We start from the raw sequence: 20464 nt of genomic DNA on the forward strand, positions 1-20464 counted from the left end.
AACTCCAAACCATGTTTTAATAATAAAAGCTTTTCAACATGATTTTAAACAAGAACAATGTAATAATCCCTATATAGGATTTTTCAACAAGAAATAATGAAATAATTCAATTAATCATTAATTGCTGAGTAACATTAGTTATGAAAATGAACAAGGGTTTTAAGATAACATTAATTACAAGTTACAACTGTACATTAATTATGGAAATGAACATAATGTACATATTTTCAATTGATTTTTAAGAATTAAAGCCGAGTAACATTAATTATGAAAATGAACAAAGCTTTTAAGATAATTCATATTTGAACCAAATTAGCCAAATTCCTAGAAATTCCTTCTTGCACAGCCTTTTTTATTTGAAACATCAAGCGTAATCACAGACTTAGTATACAGGTTTCTTCACCTATGATCAGATTTTGAAAAATAACAAAAATGTTGAAATTGTCAACAAAAAAAGTGGGGTCATGCATTTAGTAGATGTATTTGTTTCAAAGATGGCAGTGAAAATCATGCATATATGTCATTAATCTTGCCACCGCATGTCTTTTAGAAGAATTCTAAGAAGATTCAGTCAAATAAAGCACAGTTGCTCATCAGACCAATCATGAGCTCTTAATTACTATCAAGAAATCTTAAGCACTAACCCACCAGTTACAACAAGGAATATCCGCCGAAACAGGATGCATGATAGCCATGGTAACAAAGACTCAAAAATCAGCCAATAACACATTTTCAAAATTAATTCAATAACAGTGAGATAACCAAAATCAAGGTGATAGTGAGTTCATGGCATTTCCCAAATCCTCCACCCCAATAGATATAAAATTTACCAAGTTCTGTACAAATTTTGACAACAGAAAATTCATTAATTTGAGTTGATTTATTTCTCCTTAGTGTCTTTTCAATAAGCCTCTAGCAATCATTTCATGAAGATGTTTCAGCGCTTGATCATTTTCACCTTTTTCCAACAGAGCACGAATAGTTGTTTCGTAAGTTACAGCATCCAGAGAGCAACCATTGTCTTCCATTTCCAACTTTAAGGCCAATGCTTCATGAAGTAGGCCCTCTTTGCAGAGCCCATTGATCATAACATTGTATATCCTTGTGTTTAGGTGATAGCCTTTAATGGAAAGATCTTGAAAAATCTCTTTTGCATTTTCAAGTCTTCCACTTTTGCACAGGCCATCTATAAGTATGGTGTATGTAACTATATCTGGATCAATGCCACTCTTTCATTTGATTGAATAACATAAGTGCCTTGTCATGTTGTTTGATATTGAACAAAGCATCCATCAAAGAATTGTAAGTGATTATATCGGCAGGTTGACCTCAATCATGCATCTTTTCAAGAAGTTCCAAGGCGCAAAGGATTCTCTTTGATTTTCCCAAGCCATCAATTAGAGTACTGTAAGTTACGGTGTCAGGAACCAAGTTCTTGTGATGCATCTCTTCGAAGAGATTCAAGGCATCATCGATCATTTTACTTTTGCAAAAGCCATTAATCATGATATTGTAACTCCGAACATTAGGAAACACTCTATTCTCGGCCATTGTGTTGAATATATATTTTGCCTTATTTACCTGATTAACCAAACAATATCCATCCATTATGCTGCTATAAGTAACCACATTTGGTTTCACACCATGTTTTGTCATCACAGCCAACACATTCTTAGCATCTTTGATCTTTCCTTCCTTGCATAGCCCATCGATCAAAATACTATAGGTATGAACATTTGGAGTAATGTTTCTAAGCACCATATCACTTAACAAATCAATGGCTTCCTTATATTGACCCTCAAGACACAATCCAAAAATGAGAGAACTGTATGTGATAACATCGGGAGAAATTCCCTTAGCAAGCATTTCAGAGAATAAATGAAAAGCCTGACTTACAAGTGTATCCTTGCAGAGGCTATCAATAATTGCGCTGTACACGAAGACATTAGGAGCAATGCCATACCGTGGGATCTTTCTCAACACTTGAATAGCAGCTGATGTGTGTCCGGTCTTACAGATCCCATTGATCAACGTCCCATAAGTGACTTGATTAAACTGAAATCCATGAGCCAGCACTCTGTCATGAAAGCGCACTGCTTTTCCAATACTACCACAGAGATAGAGACCTTTCAGGATTGTTGTCAATGTTACCGTATCAGGTTGATAATCCATTCTAAAAATCTTGGCCAATACAGAGAAAGCAAGCGTCATACGACCCATGCTGCAACAACAATTAATTACGATGCTCAAAGTAAATAAGTTGGGAGCGATTCCTCTGGCTTGCAATTGCTGAAAAAGGGAAATGGCGGTGGGGAAATGGTTGGTCTTGGCAAGAGATCCCAAAATCTTGGTGAATTGGATGATGGATGGAGGGCGACGCATAGAGAGCATGCGAGTGAAAGAATCAACAGCTTCATCAACTTGGCGAGTGGATGGGGGCTCAGAATGAGAGTGAAGGGATGAAGAGGAAGGGAAGGAAACAAAATTAGGGATTTGGAGAAGAGAATACCTAAAAATGAAAGTGATCGTTGAGGTTGAGGATGACAACATTTTAGTGATTCCCACTTTCGCTGTTAAGTTTGAGGGAGAGCTCTCTGCTCTCTGGTCGAAGACATAGACGACTAGACGTTGCTATCTCTGCGGAAATAGTTTTCTCAATTGTTTCTGGGTATGGGTATGTCTAAGACAACGACAACAACTTTATGCAGCGCACCTTTATATAAATTATTAGATTTTATTAAAAAATTAAAAATTAATATAAAAATAAAGTATCGATGAATTTTGATAAATATAAAATATTTTAATATATAAAAAAATATTTTTTTATATATAATATTTTAAATAATAATATAATTTTTATTTTTTAAATAAATAAATATAAAATACAGAAATATAAAAAATATGAGTAATTTTTTTTATTAAAATTAATTATTATGCAATAAAATTTTTGTAATATTTTAAACTATAACATAAAAATATAAAATAATTAAATTTTATATTATTCGATAAATAATTAAATTATTATATTTAAAATTTATTAGCTAATTACTTTTGTTACAAATATTATTATATAATCTAATTTTTTATCAAAATATTTGTGAAATTTAAAATATTCACATTTTTTTTAAATTTATTTTTTATTCTTTTGCATTATTTTTCTAACATTACAATTTCAATCAATCACCAACTAATATTAGCTGTTTACACTGACTATTCATTATTTTCGACAATCTTAAGTTTTAAATTTTAAATTTTAAATTCTATATCTTAAATTGTTTTTATTTTATTTTATTTTTAAATTTTTTTATTTGATTTTTGAATATTTTTATTATTTTTAATTTTAAATATTTTTTAATAAAATTTTCTTTTCCTACATTTTCTTTTGGGTTAAATATAACTTTGGTCCTAACGTAAAGGCGTAAAATTTATTTCGTCCCGGCCTTTTGTTCATTACAAAATAGTCCCGAAGGTTTAACTTAGTTTAAAACTATCCTTTGGACTAAAATCCCCCTTCTCCTTTCCTAAAATCAAGCACAAACACAAGCAGAAACAGAATTAGAAGCAACAACAACAATGAATCAACAATGTAATCAAGTAGAAGCAGGAGCAGGACAACAACAACAATGAATCAGCAATGGAATCAAGCAGAAGCAGGAGCAGAAGCAGAAACAGAAGTATGAGTAGAATAACAACAACAACAATAAAACAATATAATCAATCAGAAGCAGAAGCAGAAGCAACCAGAAGCAACAATAATAAAAAAATCAACAACATAATAGAAGCAAAAGCAGAATAGAAGCAGAAGTAGAAGAAGAATAGAAGCAGAAGTAGAAGAAGAATAGAAGCAGAAGCAGAAGCCAGCGAGCAGGGACGGATCCAAAAATTTTAATAAGGAGGGGCCGAATTTTAGATAATTTGGCCGAATTTTAGATAATTTTTTTTATTTCATAAAAATAATTAATATATAGTTATTAGAGTTAGTTTTTTAAAAGATTTATCAATATATATATAATTATAATTTTTTCACAATTTTATTTTTAATATGATAATTATATAAAAGAAATATAATAATATCAATAGTACATTATAAAATTATAAAATACCAATAATTTATAGTATGTTTAGTTAAAAATTATCACATATCTTATTAATTAAAATTAATTCTTTCAAAAATTTTAAAAAATTTGAAAATAAATTATAAATTATTAATTATTTGAAAGACATAGTACCCTTATAGAATACAATATATAAGATATCTTTATAAAATTTTTTCTTTTAACAACGTAAATTTAGAAAAAAAATGAGTATTTTTTACAAAAAAATAATATCTAAATTACATAATATAATTACCAAAATATAATTACGTAAGTCATTATTAATATAATAATATAAATGTTAAATATATTAATATAAAAAAATAAATAATTTTTTAAAAATAAATATAGAGATTATTATATAAAAACTAATTTGAAAGGTACAAAGACGATTTGAGGGTATGATATTAAATTAGTTAAGTAAAAAATATTAGTGAATTAAACAATTAAAACATAAATCTATCACAAAATGAAAAATAATACATATAAAATTATTAAATTACATAATATTTTTTATTTTTTAAACACATGTCTCATATATAAGTATAGTTTCTTAAAATTTTGGGGGCCGAGACCACTATTCGTCCTCCTCTAGGTTCGTCCCTGCCAGTGAGACACCCAAAACCGGCATCACAGCGCCGATCTGCCATCATAGCTCCGCAACCCTTTTCTTCTTCTCTCTTCGCGCTACCTTAGCTCACCACCGAAGCCTTCCCCTATTCTTGCCTCGAACTAGAACAATCTGCCATCGAGCACCTCCGCCGAACCCAGAGGAACAGCAGCGAGATCCAGCCACCGAACGACGACGAGCAGCGGCGGCGGATTGGAGCGGCGAGATCCTTCCCCCTTCCCCTCGCGAATCGCTTCCCCCTTTCCCGCCTTCCCTGTTCTCCCTTATTCAACGTTTTTGTTTCTTTTATAGTTAGGGGTATCTTTGGAATAAAAATAAAAAATTTGATAAAAATGACGATTTTAAAACAAATTGAAACTTTTAGGACCATTTTGTAGCGAAAAAAATGTCGAGGACGAAATAAATTTTCAACCTCTACGTTAGGGACCAAAATCTTACTTAACCCTTTTCTTTTCCCTCATATTCCTTCAAACCAAACAATGTGTTAGTAGCATTTGCTATCTTAGCACTAACGAGTCTATATGTTTGCTTAGATGAGGAATTTTCTGTTCTTTTGCAAATAATCATAAATTCTATTCTATAAGGTTCATTTCCCACATTTTTTTTTACTTTTATAATTTAAATTTTGAGTGATAGATGTATTGAAAGTTGAAACAAAAGGTTAAAAATACACTCCTTTCTTTGAATTGTACTATTTAAAAATCTTACATGATTTTTTGGTTTATGTGCAAAAAATTTCGCACACAAAATACCTAAGGTCCGATTTGTTCATCAATTAAGTTTGAGCACAAATGAGAGGTTAGATTTTCTCTCCCTCGCAATACCAATCTTCCAATTTGTGTATTATTGTTTAAAAAAAAAATTAACTTCATATCAATACAATACATCCCAAGTCCCAATAATCCATAACAATGTATAACACGTAATAGAAATTCATTAAAAATAAATGCAGGTAACATTCTTATTCCTTTTGTGGGAATTTATTTTGATCAAATCAGAAAAAAATTCATCATTCTTTTGCTTAAATTCAAGAAACATTCAAGAGTGCACATATTAAAATAACTCATAATTAAAAACATGATGTTTGAAAGGGTGAATATACAAATAAAAAATTTTTACTATGGTGTTGAAGGGATTATTTATTAAAGGTGGATACTCTAACGAAAATTTTAAATTATCTTCATGTGAGAATGCTTTGGTTTAGCCATTGGATAGTGGATTGTAAGGTTTGATTTTAACATGTTATGAAAGAGTTATCTTTATTTAAAATATGACTAAAGAAATAAATTAAAAGTTAATCAAATATCTTTATGAGATGTTTTTGACATTTTTATTGGAGTAGGTGCCTTTATTAAATGGTGATTCTATGTCAAAGTTTGAGTTCTTTAAAACTGTAGGGGTGCAGTTTCTTCTAGAGAGCATTGTATAACGGCTGAAGAAGAGGAAAGTGTTTGAAAATTTATCAAAATTATTGAGAAAAATGACGCTATGTGGTTCATGAAGATGTTAGTACCAAATACTTAATGTATTTTACCAATTCGTGATTGAGGGCCAACATCCATGAAAGAAAAAATATTTTTAGCAATACAAATAAAGAACGGTTTATTCTGTTTTGACTTTTGACCATGACTTAGGATTTATTAATTAAATAAAAAAAATCAGGTTGAAGTGAAATTGATCCTTGCAAGTACTCTCAAATAATTCAGAATCCAAGGCCTATATGTGATATTGAAATTCAGCACAAAAATTTATTAATATAATTTTATGTTACATATTTATGAAGCAAAAAATACGTGGAGGTAACAAACACGAGTTAAAAAAGAATGTTTCAACTAAGTGGGTGTTGAAATTTAGATTTTAACCCAAACATTATTACAAGTCGCAATTCACAAGACAATTATATGGACAACTACTTCACTTATTATAAGCGATACAAAAGTAGCGTTTGTGCATCACATTGTTAAGCGTCTTAGGCGTAATTATACTATTTGTGATTTAATTAGATCTATTACGTTGGTACCGTTTCGTATTTTATCATTTGATTCCTTGACTATAAAGTCAATATTTCATCATTTGATTGCTTGACTATAAGTAATTTAACTTTAAATTCTACCTTAGACATGAAAAATATTTTGTGACCAAATTATTTGTCACAGCCCAAAATGAGCCATGATCGGCGCTCAGGAAATAATCCCCAAGCAAGCCTAATCGACTCAAATATAAGTTGAATAAGAAAATTACAAATATTTTAAATAAATTTACAATGTTTAAAATAAATAATTACATATTTTTAACAAACAAAAAATAAAATAAATATAGGTGGATCCTGTCTGTGACATATGGAGCAGATGACGTCTAAGAACTCAACAACGAATAGATACCCATTGCAGATCATTACTCTTGAATAGAAAGACTCACATAATCAAATATTTATTCCTGAAAAATATTTTTAGAAAAACGGAGTGAGTTTTGCAACCCAGTGACTAGACAATACATCTATAATTCACATGAGACCATATAAATATAATTTTAGTTAGAAGATAATAATTTATATAAATAAGTGAATCAATAAGGGAGTTCTCATACAGAAATCAAATCAAAAGTCCACACTTGGGCGGCTTCACCTCTATGGGTAGCCCTTTCCTCTTGTGTGTTCTAACGGAATATCAGATCTAACGTGTGGCCTACACGTTAGGCTAGCAACACCCCTGCTAGCTGGAGTCTGAGTCAGATGCATCTAAGTTAACGTCATAACCGCCGTTAACTACGGTTTTTTAATACGAGCCTCCCAAACCAATTCAAAACATATAATTTCAAATACAATAATTCTTTAATCTCTCAAATATATAAGGTATCGAATCAAATCAATCAGATAATACTTTTTTATCAGAAATATTTTCAAATCATACTTTTTCAATCATAGAAACATATTTCATAATTTCAAAGTCAATAAGTACTAACAAATACTTCAATGCTTCAAAAGTATATATTCGAGTAAAATCAAATGTTCTAAAATAATATAAAACTTCATCAAATATATATATAGTCTCATGTAAAATTTCTAAGATATGAACTTCATAAAAATATTTTTTTCAATTATAATAAATTAATTATTTTAATCAAATCAAAGTTCTTCAACAATAGTTTTATAAATGTAATTAGAAACTCAGAATAGCATAAACCAACAAAATTAACAGTTATAAATGTAAAGCCTACTCACAAATTGGTCCCAAGGGACCGAAGAAACCAAACCAGAGTGCCAAGGAAGGTTGAAGTAGAACGGAATGAAAGAGCACGAAATTTGGACCGAGGTAGTAGCAACAACTTCGATTTCTCACTGCAGCAACCTCAACAACAGCCCTAGTATCAATAACATAGAGCAACCCCAATAACAATGGCAGCGAATCTAATAGCCTACGGTGGTTTAAAACTAAGCAAAGATAAAAGGGACAGCAAACATGATAGGATAGAGTCAATAATAGAGCTTTATGGCAAGACAAGGTAGAACAAGTTTAGTCTTACCAAAGGAAATAAGAGGATGGAGCATCAGCAGCTCCGGTGACCCCCCACCGGCAAGGACAGAACAGGCAGAAGCAAAGCTGAGCTAGGGCAAACTTGCAGAGGTTCCAACAGCGGCTTCCGGCGACGTCAGCGCGATCCCCGGTGACCAGAGGCACGGTGGCGCAGCTTGCGACAACGGCGGAGGCGTACCAGCTCCCCCTCCTCGCGAGACTCTCCTCTCTCTAGCCATTGTGTTTCTCTCTCTCTGAGAGCTCCTCTCTCTCTCTTCGAAGCCCCATACCTGCAGCCGCGACAGCAACAACGAAGCTCCCCTTCCAGCGGTAGGGACGGTCTCCAGGGACAGCACCTCCTCTCTCGCGCATCTTCCTTTCTCCTTCCCCCATTCCCTGTTTCGAACTCCTTCTCCCTCTCCCTACCTGATCCGCAGCAACGACGGCGACGTCCAGCCTCACCGGTGTCACCCCCTTCTCCCCCTCTTCTTCCTTTCTTCTCCCTCTCTGTTTTCTCTCGCTATTTTTCTTTCTTTCATTCTCAGCAGGGTATGTGTGTGTGTGTGTGTGTGTTAGGAGAGGGTTAGGGTTTAGAAAAGGGGTAAAGGGGTAAAGGGTAGTTTAGGTATTTTGATAAAATTAAAGGGTATATGTAAAATGTTTCAAAATATCTTGAGATGTTACATTCTACCCCCCTAAAAAAAAATTTTCGCCCTCGAAAATTGATACTGTATGAAAAATGTTAAATGGTTTTAGCCCTTTTTCCAAACATGAGAAAGAAGTATAATCGGGTGCAAAAATTACAGCATAGGTGTGTGTTAAAATGATGCGGTTGACATTTACACCCTCTTGTTCTCTTGATAAGTCAAACACACATGGCGCTTTTCACTTTGTCCATCACTCCCAAAGTACATTCTAAAGTCAAACGTCAACACTAACTTTTCAACTTGTACCAAAATCTCCTTAACTTCCTCCTCGAAATACTCTTAATTCATAATCTTCTTGACGTCGCCATGTCTTAAAACTAACGTATTGCTCGCTGTATCTAGAGATTACACGTTAACCAATAGAATCTCGAATTTACTCAAAGGAATACAAAACTTAGGAAGAGAAGAACAAGCATCTCAGATGCTGTTCGCAGGAATTCGAAAGGATGTGTAAGATCGCAATAATTAAACAAGGATGTACAGAAACAATGAAATGTGCCAAAAGAGAGTTAAGCCACATATTAACAAGGAAATTTGAATCGAGGGACTTCGATGGAAGCAATAAAAGGGAAGATGGAGTATTAGGTCGGAACAAGTTCAAAATGAATAAAAGAAGTACAAAGCTCACAAGAGATGGCCACTAAAGTCGATGACAATGTTCACAAGGATTTAAAAGAAAGATTAGAAACACAATCAAATAAGACATCCATCAATAATGAATAAAACTAAGAGAATTATTTCACATCCTCAAGGAAAAATATGAGACAAACATTTCAAAAGAAATAATAAAAGCATAAAGTTATCACGTCACACAAATTCAAGTTGAAACAAAAAGATTCAAGGTTTATGAATTTAAGATTAATAGCAATCAAGGGCAAAGGTTTTTTTTTTTTCAAGAACCTTGGGGGATACTAGATGCACAATCAAGCGAGGATATGCATTAGTAAAAAGACAAAATCAACAACAGAGAAAGCAAGCAAAACATAAATTAAAATAAGATAACACATTCTGGAATAGACAACTTAACAGTCATAAAATAAAAAAATAGTAACTATCACAAAGTCGGCATGCTTCTTTTCCCTTTCTATAGAAATCTTCGACTAAGTACCTTTGGGATTATTAGTTTATTACCATGACTTTGGACCTTAAATAATTACATCAATATAAAATTTGATATCTCCTAACTCAAAATAGTAGAAAGTTATGTAATACATGGCAAGAAATGTAATTGATCTCCTTGTTGTCCCTTAAACAAGAATTTACATATACATTTAGGTATTTAACTCCTTATGGTCGCTGTTGGTAAAATACAGTCATGTGATTTCTTATAATCATGCAGCTAGACTTAGTATGAAGTTCTAAATAAATTCACAAATAAAATACTGATAATAATAAAACTAAACTTTGAAGTACTGCCAATTAATATACTAAAATCAGTTAAAATAACTATTTTTTTTAAATATAATCCAACACATAGTAAAAGAATTTTAGAAAATTGGTATGAGGTCATATTTTTTATAAAGATAAAACACCAAAAAAAAAATTCACCTTCATAGATAGTCAAGTGAACTTAAAACTCATAAACTTAGGACAAACTCAAATACATATATTAAATCTAAATATTTGAAAATATATCTCCCAAATCCTTGTCGTATCTTGGAAAATATATAAAGAAAAAAAAATTTTTTTTTTGGTATATACGGAGCCTTTCACAAATTTCCAACCCAGAAGTGAGACTAAGAAACCCAAAAATAACCATTACATACAAATTAAGAAACTCAACAGTCCAATCACCAAAGAAATTGACTTGCTTGTTACTTAGAAAATCTCAATGATCTCTATTAATATTAGTCATATAACCACATTTTGGGTTCAATCATAGTAGAAATCCATTTATCACTTTTTTCTTCATATATATTATTGTCTTGAGTGCACATGTATACAAATTGTAAGCTTGTAGCTTTCTAAGAAACATTTAGCTCATGTTATATTTTATTATCTTATTATCAAAATATAAGAAAAATCAATCAAAATTACAAAATTAATATTTAGTATACTATAATAAAATTAATGTAAAATATCAGTTAGATTATCAAAATCAAAGTACAAGATCTGGCAAGACAAACTGGAAAGGATGCAATTTCAGTGTATTAGAAAGTATAAGAGATTTATTGGCAACTCTCTACTTTAGGTCAAACGTTCTTGTATTTTCTGTCACAAGAATAGCATTTAAGTATATACACAAAATACAAAAACCAAAAAGCAACTATATCACATGAATGGCAAGAGAAATGACAAGTGTGGTACGTGTCAATGTCTTTGTTGTAAGAATTAATAAGAAGAAAAGAATTTTTTTTTTTTTTTGGAAAAGATTACACCAATTAATTCATGGTGATAAAAAAAATCATAAAAAAAGTAGCATTGTCCCATGCACTCCATTAATATAACACTTAACAATAAAACTCCCAACATATGCAACAATTCAAGGTTCAAACCAGAACATGATTAACTTGCACAAGGTAAAGTAACTTGAAGCAAAATGCTTTTTTTTTTTTGGATCATAAATTTAAAACAAGAAACAACTGAAAATCAGTAAACAGATTAGGAACTTGTAAGTAAAGGGTCTTCAATAAAAATCCAAACAAGCAAAGCATTGCAGAAGTGCGAGAGTAAAACTTGCATTGATTAAAAGTTTAAAACAAAGATCTATAAAGGAAGGAATCTTAAACATTCAAAGCACTTTCCCATAAAATAAATAATGTTACAGTATTCAAAAATCAAACAAATAAAATGCATAAAAAGAGAGAACTAACCAACAAGTATAAGTTCAAAACTTTTGAAAGGTATTGAACACAATGCTCAATTCGGGCGTTGAAAAACAACAAAGAATTTTAGATTTCAGAACATGATTGAAAAACAAATTTAGGAGGAAAGAAAGACCTTCTTCAAAATTCAATACAATATTCAATACACAATAAACTAAACTGGTTTGAGTTATTTTTCACAGCAAGATAAGAGTATTAATCCAAAGCAGCATCAACCAGTAGGAAAACAAAAAGAAAAAGAAAAAGAAAGCACGGATTTTAAAGAAGTGATTACTACACAGAAATTTCTATACACAAAATTCATGCCCCATAATTTGCACGCTATTTTGAGTTTTCTTACCATGAAAAATATGAAGCGTTGTCAGTATAGAGTAGAAGCAAAATGAGTCAAAGTTGAAATCCAAAAATTTTAGAATTAAAGGAATCCTAAGATTGAAAAGAGAAGAACTTGAAGGTTCCCAGAAGAAATAGTACCCTTGAAAGAAAAGCCACGTTCAACAAACAAAACCATAGCAGAACAAATTATCAAACAAAAAGCTCAATCAAACTTTCAGATAGAAAAAGATCTTCAAATCAGCTAACACATCATAAAAAAATTTGCCACACCTAAACAGAAAAAATTATAATTCCAATCTAGCAAACAAGAATAACACTCCATATATATGTTTGTCACGTAGTTCTTCTACCAGAGCAACCGAATAACAGTTTTTAAATTTATTGATTCGAAAGAAAGAATCACGAGTGGTTCAAAATTCTGTTAACTTCAAAGATTATCAACATAAGAAGAACAAACTTGTTTTATTGAAATCCAGAACAAAGCATCTAAATCAGCAGCTAAGTAAATCCACAATCCACAAATCTAAATACAATTCTATAACAGGAATAAGATAAAAATTCACAGCAAAAACATATCGAATCTTCTAGATAATGGATGAAATCTTGAAATCAAAAACCATTGAAAGCAACATGAATATGAAGAATATTAAAGCAAATATTCACAAAAACGAGGAAGATTGGAACTAGCTACAAGGCAGGAATCGTGAACCAAAACCGAAACTAAAGTCATTGCAAAAGCTAGTTCAAGAAAAGCTACCAAATAATAACTCAAGGTTGGGTACAAAGAAGAGGAAAGAGGTGTCAAGAATCGACAGATGACTCATGATGACAAGAACCAGAAGCCAAGAATGACAGAAAGACAAGGATGACATTCCTATAGGCCTCTGATAGTGCCACAATTTGTACAAATAGGCGCGCTTCTATTTATACAATTGTGATCCTACCATAGGACACTTGCTCCATATTACACAGATTAAACCTAAGCTCTGATACCACTTTGTCACGGCCCAAAATGAGCCATGATCAGTGCTCAGGAAATAATCCCCAAGCAAGCCTAACCGACTCAAATATAAGTTGAATAAGAAAATTACAAATATTTTAAATAAATTTACAATGTCTAAAATAAATAATTACATATTTTTAACAAACAAAAAATAAAATAAATATGGGTGGATCCTGCCTGTGACATATGGAGCAGATGACGTCTAAGAACTCAACAACGAATAGATACCCATTGCAGATCATTACTCTTGAATAGAAAGACTCACATAATCAAATATTTATTCCTGAAAAATATTTTTAGAAAAACGGAGTGAGTTTTACAACCCAGTGACTAGACAGTACATCTATAATTCACATGAGACCATATAAATATAATTTTAGTTAGAAGATAATAATTTATATAAATAAATGAATCAATAAGGGAGTTTTCATATAGAAATCAAATCAAAAGTCCACACTTGGGCGGCTCCACCTCTATGGGTAGCCCTTTCCTCTTGTGTGTCCTAACGGAATATCAGATCTAACGTGTGGCCTACACGTTAGGCTAGCAACACCCCTGCTAGCTGGAGTCTGAGTCAGATGCATCTAAGTTAACGTCATAACCGCCGTTAACTACGGTTTTTTAATACGAGCCTCCCAAACTAATTCAAAACATATAGTTTCAAATACAATAATTCTTTAATCTCTCAAATATATAAGGTATCGAATCAAATCAATCAGATAATACTTTTTTATCAGAAATATTTTCAAATCATACTTTTTCAATCATAGAAACATATTTCATAATTTCAAAGTCAATAAGTACTAACAAATACTTCAATGCTTCAAAAGTATATATTCGAGTAAAATCAAATGTTCTAAAATAATATAAAACTTCATCAAATATATATATAGTCTCATGTAAAATTTCTAAGATATGAACTTCATAAAAATATTTTTTTCAATTATAATAAATTAATTATTTTAATCAAATCAAAGTTCTTCAACAATAGTTTTATAAATGTAATTAGAAACTCAGAATAGCATAAACCAACAAAATTAACGGTTATAAATGTAAAGCCTATTCACAAATTGGTCCCAAGGGACCGAAGAAACCAAACCAGAGTGCCAAGGAAGGTTGAAGTAGAACGGAATGAAAGAGCACGAAATTTGGACCGAGGTAGTAGCAACAACTTCGATTTCTCACTGCAGCAACCTCAACAACAGCCCTAGTATCAATAACATAGAGCAACCCCAATAACAATGGCAGCGAATCTAATAGCCTACGGTGGTTTAAAACTAAGCAAAGATAAAAGGGACAACAAACATGATAGGATAGAGTCAATAATAGAGCTTTATGGCAAGACAAGGTAGAACAAGTTTAGTCTTACCAAAGGAAATAAGAGGATGGAGTATCAGCAGCTCCGGTGACCCCCCACCGGCAAGGACAGAACAGGCAGAAGCAAAGCTGAGCTAGGGCAAACTTGCAGAGGTTCCAACAGCGGCTTCCGGCGACGTCAGCGCGATCCCCGGTGACCAGAGGCACGGTGGCGCAGCTTGCGACAACGGCGGAGGCGTACCAGCTCCCCCTCCTCGCGAGACTCTCCTCTCTCTAGCCATTGTGTTTCTCTCTCTCTGAGAGCTCCTCTCTCTCTCTTCGAAGCCCCATACCTGCAGCCGCGACAGCAACAACGAAGCTCCCCTTCCAGCGGTAGGGACGGTCTCCAGGGACAGCACCTCCTCTCTCGCGCATCTTCCTTTCTCCTTCCCCCATTCCCTGTTTCGAACTCCTTCTCCCTCTCCCTACCTGATCCGCAGCAACGACGGCGACGTCCAGCCTCACCGGTGTCACCCCCTTCTCCCCCTCTTCTTCCTTTCTTCTCCCTTTCTGTTTTCTCTCGCCATTTTTCTTTCTTTCATTCTCAGCAGGGTATGTGTGTGTGTGTGTTAGGAGAGGGTTAGGGTTTAGAAAAGAGGTAAAGGGTAGTTTAGGTATTTTGATAAAATTAAAGGGTATATGTAAAATGTTTCAAAATATCTTGAGATGTTACATTATTTGTCTTTATGCTGATGACAGTAGCGAAAAGATTAATAACTATGTTTCACCTTAAAAAACTCAGAAAAATAGTATTAGTAATTGTGTCACTTTCAAAAAATAAAAAGGAATAGTATTTATGATTCTATTAGGTTAATGGCTCAATCGTAACTTGCTACATACCTTTTTTTAAAGGTAAGAACAAGATAAAAGCATAACATACAAATTAGTAGGCTAGTGAAAAAACTCTTTGGTATCCTTACTATTTTTCTGTTACAGTCAAATTACTGAATTATTTCTCATCAATTTATTCAATAATTTATTTTTCTTAAAATCAATTCATTTTTATTTCTTTTTCCCCTATTATGTGAAATGAAGATTATTTCGAACAATATTTTTAACTTCATTCATTTTCTAATTGAAAATATCAAATGTATTTTTTTTCAAATATATAATTTTTAAATGTAACTAAGATAACAAAATATATATAAAAATAAAAAATCAAACAGTACCAAATCATACTTGATTCCAGCATAATTCTTTTATACCTCCCCAAAAAAAAGAGAGAGCATTTCGCCTAATAAGCCATCGAGATAAGTGAAAAAGCATTACAAGAACCAATCAAAGCCGTTGCAGAAACACAATAGACCTAACAACAACAAATTAACAATCTCAGCAATAAAGGGTACAAAGATATAAATGGAACAAAACTAAAAGTGCAAAGCTTGATCTTACACAAACAGCTGCACAACACCTGCCTCGAACTACCTTAACACCGCCCAACTGCATATGTGCATGTCAGCGAAATGAACTTGTGAATGTCAAGCCATTTCAAATTTTCAATCCAATATGATCAATGTAATATCTATATCTCGTATAGTCTAAGCCAGTAATATTCAGTGTCTACCTACTAGACTTAGATGCTTTCCAGTACATAAAGACTTAGATGCTTGGGCCCTATTACTGTAGTATGTTGCATTCTTGCTGCTTAGTTTAATGGCATCTGAATAAAATCCAATGGCTTTCTGCTACTGCTTGCCCTTGTAAACTAGTTATTTTATATTTCCACCTTCAAAAAAAAAAAAACTCAAAAAGACAATGATAAATGCCATTTTTTCAAAATTTTTAATGTCAATTTTTTTTTCTGAAAAAAAAAAAAAAACAAACAAATGGACCAATGCTTTTCATGATAACTCCAAGAACGTTTCAAATGAATCAATTGATCTATGGTGGAGCCAGCATAAAGATGAAAGTTATCAAGCCATCAACCTACAAGTTTAGCTCAGCTAACAAATGAAAATACTCTCTACTGAACAATTCCTATCATATAAAATTACCATAATTGTTTCATTAAAACCAGATTTGATCACATAATTGTTTCTTAACACAATATTTTAGCTTTAATGAGATTCCAACTTAAAAGCCCGAATATACCACCAAAGTTTCTCATTTTAATTGTAAAGTTTATAGGTTTATTATTTTTCTTAACATGATTATATGGGAACATACAATTCATGATAGAGTATTCCAACTTTTTTGAGCATTAACCTGTGCAAATGTTTCTTGCTACTCTTTGGGGTGCTTGTAGATTGCGCAAGAGGCTAGTGTTTGATCAAAATCATTTGGCTTTGAAGTTTGAATCAGTAACTTTTTTTATCAAGTTGATTGCTTTGGTACAACATGCTTCGGGTATAACTGCATGAACACAGAAAAATGAGAAGATGTTTACAAAATAACATTAGATTTCATCTAAGGCTACATCAGACAGTATGCTGCTGCATGGGAGTTTACTTTAAATATGGGGGAAATGAAAAGATCGAAAGACAATAAGAGTGCAGGGAAGCTTCACAACTAACAAGGATTCCCTTTGAATGATGAAAATCACAACCATTTCAGCTTAGGAATAAATTAACATCAATGCACATATATAATTACGAAAACAAAAAGGGAAATAATGATAGATCCGACAAGCCACATATAACAGCCATCTAGTCACCGAAAATGCCATAAAATAAGCAACTACAAAGAAAACACTTAGGTGTGGGTGAAGCAGAATAAAGAATCACAATCGTGTGAAGATCTACAAGCATTAATATGGAATCGAACGATGATCGAGAACAAAACACAAGTTAAAAAGAAAGAGATACAAACAACATTTTGTGATGTCTAACAAGAAGAATCTCACCAACTTTTATCCTTGCAATAGGCCTCTGGATATCATTTCACGAAGAAGTTTCTCCGCTTTATCATTTTCACCTTTTTCAAACAGAGCACGAATGATTGTTTCATAAGTCACAGCATTTGGTAAGCAACCATCGTCTTCCATTTTTGCCATGAGTGCCAATGCTTCATGAAGCAGACCCTCTTTGCGAAGCCCATTGATCATAATGGTGTATGTCCGCACATTTGGACGATAGCCTTTAATGGAAAGATCTTGAAATATCTCTTTTGCCTTTTTAATTCTTCCACTTTTGCACAAGCCATCTATAAGTATGTTGTATGTATATATATTCGGATCAATGCCACTCTCTTTCATTTGATTGAATAACATAAGTGCCTTGTCATGTTGTTTGATATTGAACAAAGCATCCATCAAAGAACTGTAAGTGACTATATTAGCAGGTTGACCTCGATCATGCATCTTTTCAAGAAGCTCCAAGGCACAAAGGATTCTCCTTGATTTTCCCAAGCCATCAATTAGAGTACTGTAAGTTACCGTGTTAGGAACCAAGTTCTTGCGACGCATCTCTTCGAAGAGATCCAAGGCGTCATCGATCATTTTACTCTTACAAAAGCCATTAATCATGATATTGTAACTCCGAACATTAGGAAACGCTCTACTCTCGGCCATTGTGTTGAATACATATTTTGCCTAACCAAACAATATCCGTCCATTAAGCAGTTATAAGTAACGACATCTGGTTTCACACCATGTTTTGTCATCACAGCCAACACATTCTTAGCATCTTTGATCTTTCCTTCCTTGCATAGCCCATCGATCAAAATACTATAGGTATGAACATCTGGAGTAATGTTTCTAAGCACCATATCACTTAACAAATCAATGACTTCCTTATATTGACCCACAAGACACAATCCATAAATTAGAGCGTTGTAGGTGATAACATCGGGAGAAATTCGCTAAGCAAGCATTTCAGAGAATAAATGAAACGCATGACTTACAAGTGTATCCTTGCAGAGGCTATCAATAATTGCGCTGTACATGAAGACATCAGGAGCAATGCCATGCCGTGGGATCTTTCTCAACACTTGAATAGCAGCTGATGTGTGTCCGGTCTTACAGAGCCCATTGATCAAGGTCCCATAAGTGACTTGATTAAACTGAAATCCATGAGCCAGCACTCTGTCATGAAAGCGCACTGCTTTTTCAACACTACCACAGAGACAGAGACCTTTCAGGATTGTTGTCAATGTTATGGTATCAGGCTGAAAACCCATCCTGAAAATCTTGGCCAATACAGAGAAAGCAAGCGTCATACGACCCATGCCGCAACAACAATTAATTACGATGCTCAAAGTAACTACGCTGGGCGCGATTCCCCTGATTTGCAATTGCTGAAAAAGGGAAACGGCGGCGTGGAAATGCTTCGTCTTGGAAAGGGATCCCAAAATCTTGTTAAATTGGATGATGGGAGGAGTACGACGCATAGAGAGCATGCGAGTGAAGGAATCAACAGCTTCATCAACTTGGCGAGTGGATGCGGGCACAGAATGAGAGTGAAGGGATGAGATTGAAAATGAAGAGGAAGCGAAGGAAACAAGATTAGGGATTTTGAGAAGAGAATACCTAAAAATCAAAGTGATCTTTGAGGTTGAGGATGACAACATTTGAGTGATTCGCACATTCGTTAAGTTTGAGGTTGTGCTCTCTGCTCTCTGCTCCAAGACGTAGACAACTTGTTGTCTCTGCGGAAATACTTCTCTCAATTTTAAATTATAACATAAAAATATAAATAATTAAAATTTTTGGTTAAATTACAGTTACTCCCTACAATTTTAGTGAAATTGTAAATTGGTTTTTACAGTTTAAAAATTTGTAATTAAGTGCCTGAAAAAAATTAAAATTTATAATTGGGTTCCTACTGTTCAAACACTATTTGATTTAACAGAATATTCGATAGCATATTCACCCCTTGAACATGTGAGTTGCATGTGCAATAGCTAGAATTACAAATGACTCCTTATTTCTTTCTTCCAAATTTTGTAATGACAAAAAATTCCATTGAGACCCTTCGTTATCTTCGCGCTTCATCTCCAGTAGAATATGTCTCTGCTCATGCTTCCCTTCCATCGTTGGAATTAATCGTCGAGTGTGGTTCGAACTGTGTGGAGTTGCTGACTGATTGACATTATTGACAGTTGAAGAGTAAAATTTGCAAGAGAGCAACATTAAAACAGGTAAGAGTTCCTAACCCCTAAGGCTGTGAATTGAATGTTATGATTTGACTCCTTTTTTTATTTTTATTTTTCCAGTAGAGGTTAGAGTATTTACTGTATTTAGGATTTTTCTGATAAATCTTTTTTTTTTTGGTAGTGATGGGAGATTCTGTGTTTACTAATGATCTCCACCATGGTGGTCAGATGGTTAGTAGGAAAGGAGGGAAAGAATACCTTGGTGGAATGGTAGTGGAAGGGTTGCAGTTTGAGTTAGATGAGTGGTTATTACAAGAAATTGTTGCAGCGCTGAAAGAAATTGGATACACAGACAATGCTAAAATTTGGTGGAATAAACCTGGAGTTGCATTGAAGGATAGTTTTAGGGAGTTGAAGCCTGATGGAGATGCAATGAGAATGAGTAAGTTTGTAGTGGAACAAGAGACTAAACACTGCCATGTGTATACGGTTAATGGATGTAGACAAGAAAATGGGGTTGAGATAATCTCAAATGATGAGGACTATATATCTTCTGATGGTGAGTACAGTGGTAATAATTTAGTTGAAATAGAAGTGGTAAGTCAATCAGAGTCTTCAAGTGAAGATAACAGGTTTGATGACAGTGCTGACGATGGTGATCATGAGGATCATTTTGACTTTGACGTTGAAGAAGAAAACCAACAAGGTCAGCATCCAAATGCCTTTGGAGGTAACAGTGGCTCATTAGGAACAGATGATAATAATATTGGTGTGAGAGTTGGTGTGAAAAATAACACAGGAGGGGTGGGTGAAGATGGAGCAGAAATTGATGTTGGAGATATTTCTTTGGGTTATGATACAAAGTCATTGGACAACTATGATGAAAATTCTGATGAGCCTGTAAGAAGAAAGAGGTATCCTAGAGAAGCTGACATGAGTGTTGATTATGAGTTTTGGTTGGGGACTGAG

General features: G+C 33.3%; 2 protein-coding genes and 1 long non-coding RNA gene across 12 annotated transcripts; all 3 read right to left on the reverse strand.

The window, feature by feature from the left end:
- Positions 1-593: 593 nt before the first annotated feature.
- On the reverse strand, positions 594-2696 carry LOC112749053 (uncharacterized). Its single transcript, XM_025797322.3, has one exon. The coding sequence runs from the start codon at positions 2548-2550 to the stop codon at positions 1330-1332; it is 1221 nt and encodes a 406-aa protein (XP_025653107.1). The 5' UTR covers positions 2551-2696; the 3' UTR covers positions 594-1329.
- Positions 2697-6855: 4159 nt separating this feature from the next.
- LOC140178990 (uncharacterized) lies at positions 6856-11301 on the reverse strand. Of its 2 annotated transcripts, none has more exons than XR_011872339.1 (3): positions 8248-11301; positions 7946-8062; positions 6856-7161 (listed from the first exon to the last, which is right to left on the reverse strand). It is a non-coding gene; the product is annotated as an uncharacterized lncRNA (long non-coding RNA). The 2 variants fall into 2 exon arrangements; XR_011872340.1 differs by having other exon boundaries at positions 7946-8155; positions 8248-11028.
- A 4336-nt stretch (positions 11302-15637) lies between these two features.
- On the reverse strand, positions 15638-19067 carry LOC112750908 (uncharacterized). 9 transcript variants are annotated; one of them, XR_003814413.2, is made up of 5 exons: positions 17307-19061; positions 16670-16816; positions 16029-16190; positions 15857-15904; positions 15638-15770 (listed from the first exon to the last, which is right to left on the reverse strand). XR_003814413.2 is itself a non-coding variant. In XM_072216946.1 (3 exons), the coding sequence occupies exon 2, from the start codon at positions 17970-17972 to the stop codon at positions 17313-17315; it is 660 nt and encodes a 219-aa protein (XP_072073047.1). In that variant the 5' UTR covers positions 17973-18828; positions 18930-19052; the 3' UTR covers positions 15638-16816; positions 17307-17312. The 9 variants fall into 9 exon arrangements, 1 of the variants encoding a protein (XP_072073047.1); XR_011872338.1 differs by lacking the exon at positions 16029-16190; XR_003814411.2 differs by having other exon boundaries at positions 15638-15904.
- Between the last annotated feature and the right edge of the window lie 1397 nt (positions 19068-20464).

Source organism: Arachis hypogaea, chromosome 15 (genome assembly GCF_003086295.3).
Source record: "Arachis hypogaea cultivar Tifrunner chromosome 15, arahy.Tifrunner.gnm2.J5K5, whole genome shotgun sequence".
Classification (NCBI taxonomy): Eukaryota; Viridiplantae; Streptophyta; class Magnoliopsida; order Fabales; family Fabaceae; genus Arachis; species Arachis hypogaea.

Bases quoted from the DNA above. Each gene is read 5' to 3' on its own strand.
- LOC112749053 (XM_025797322.3), bottom strand. From the start codon at position 2,550: ATGTTGTCATCCTCAACCTCAACGATCACTTTCATTTTTAGGTATTCT.
- LOC112750908 (XM_072216946.1), bottom strand. From the start codon at position 17,972: ATGGCCGAGAGTAGAGCGTTTCCTAATGTTCGGAGTTACAATATCATG.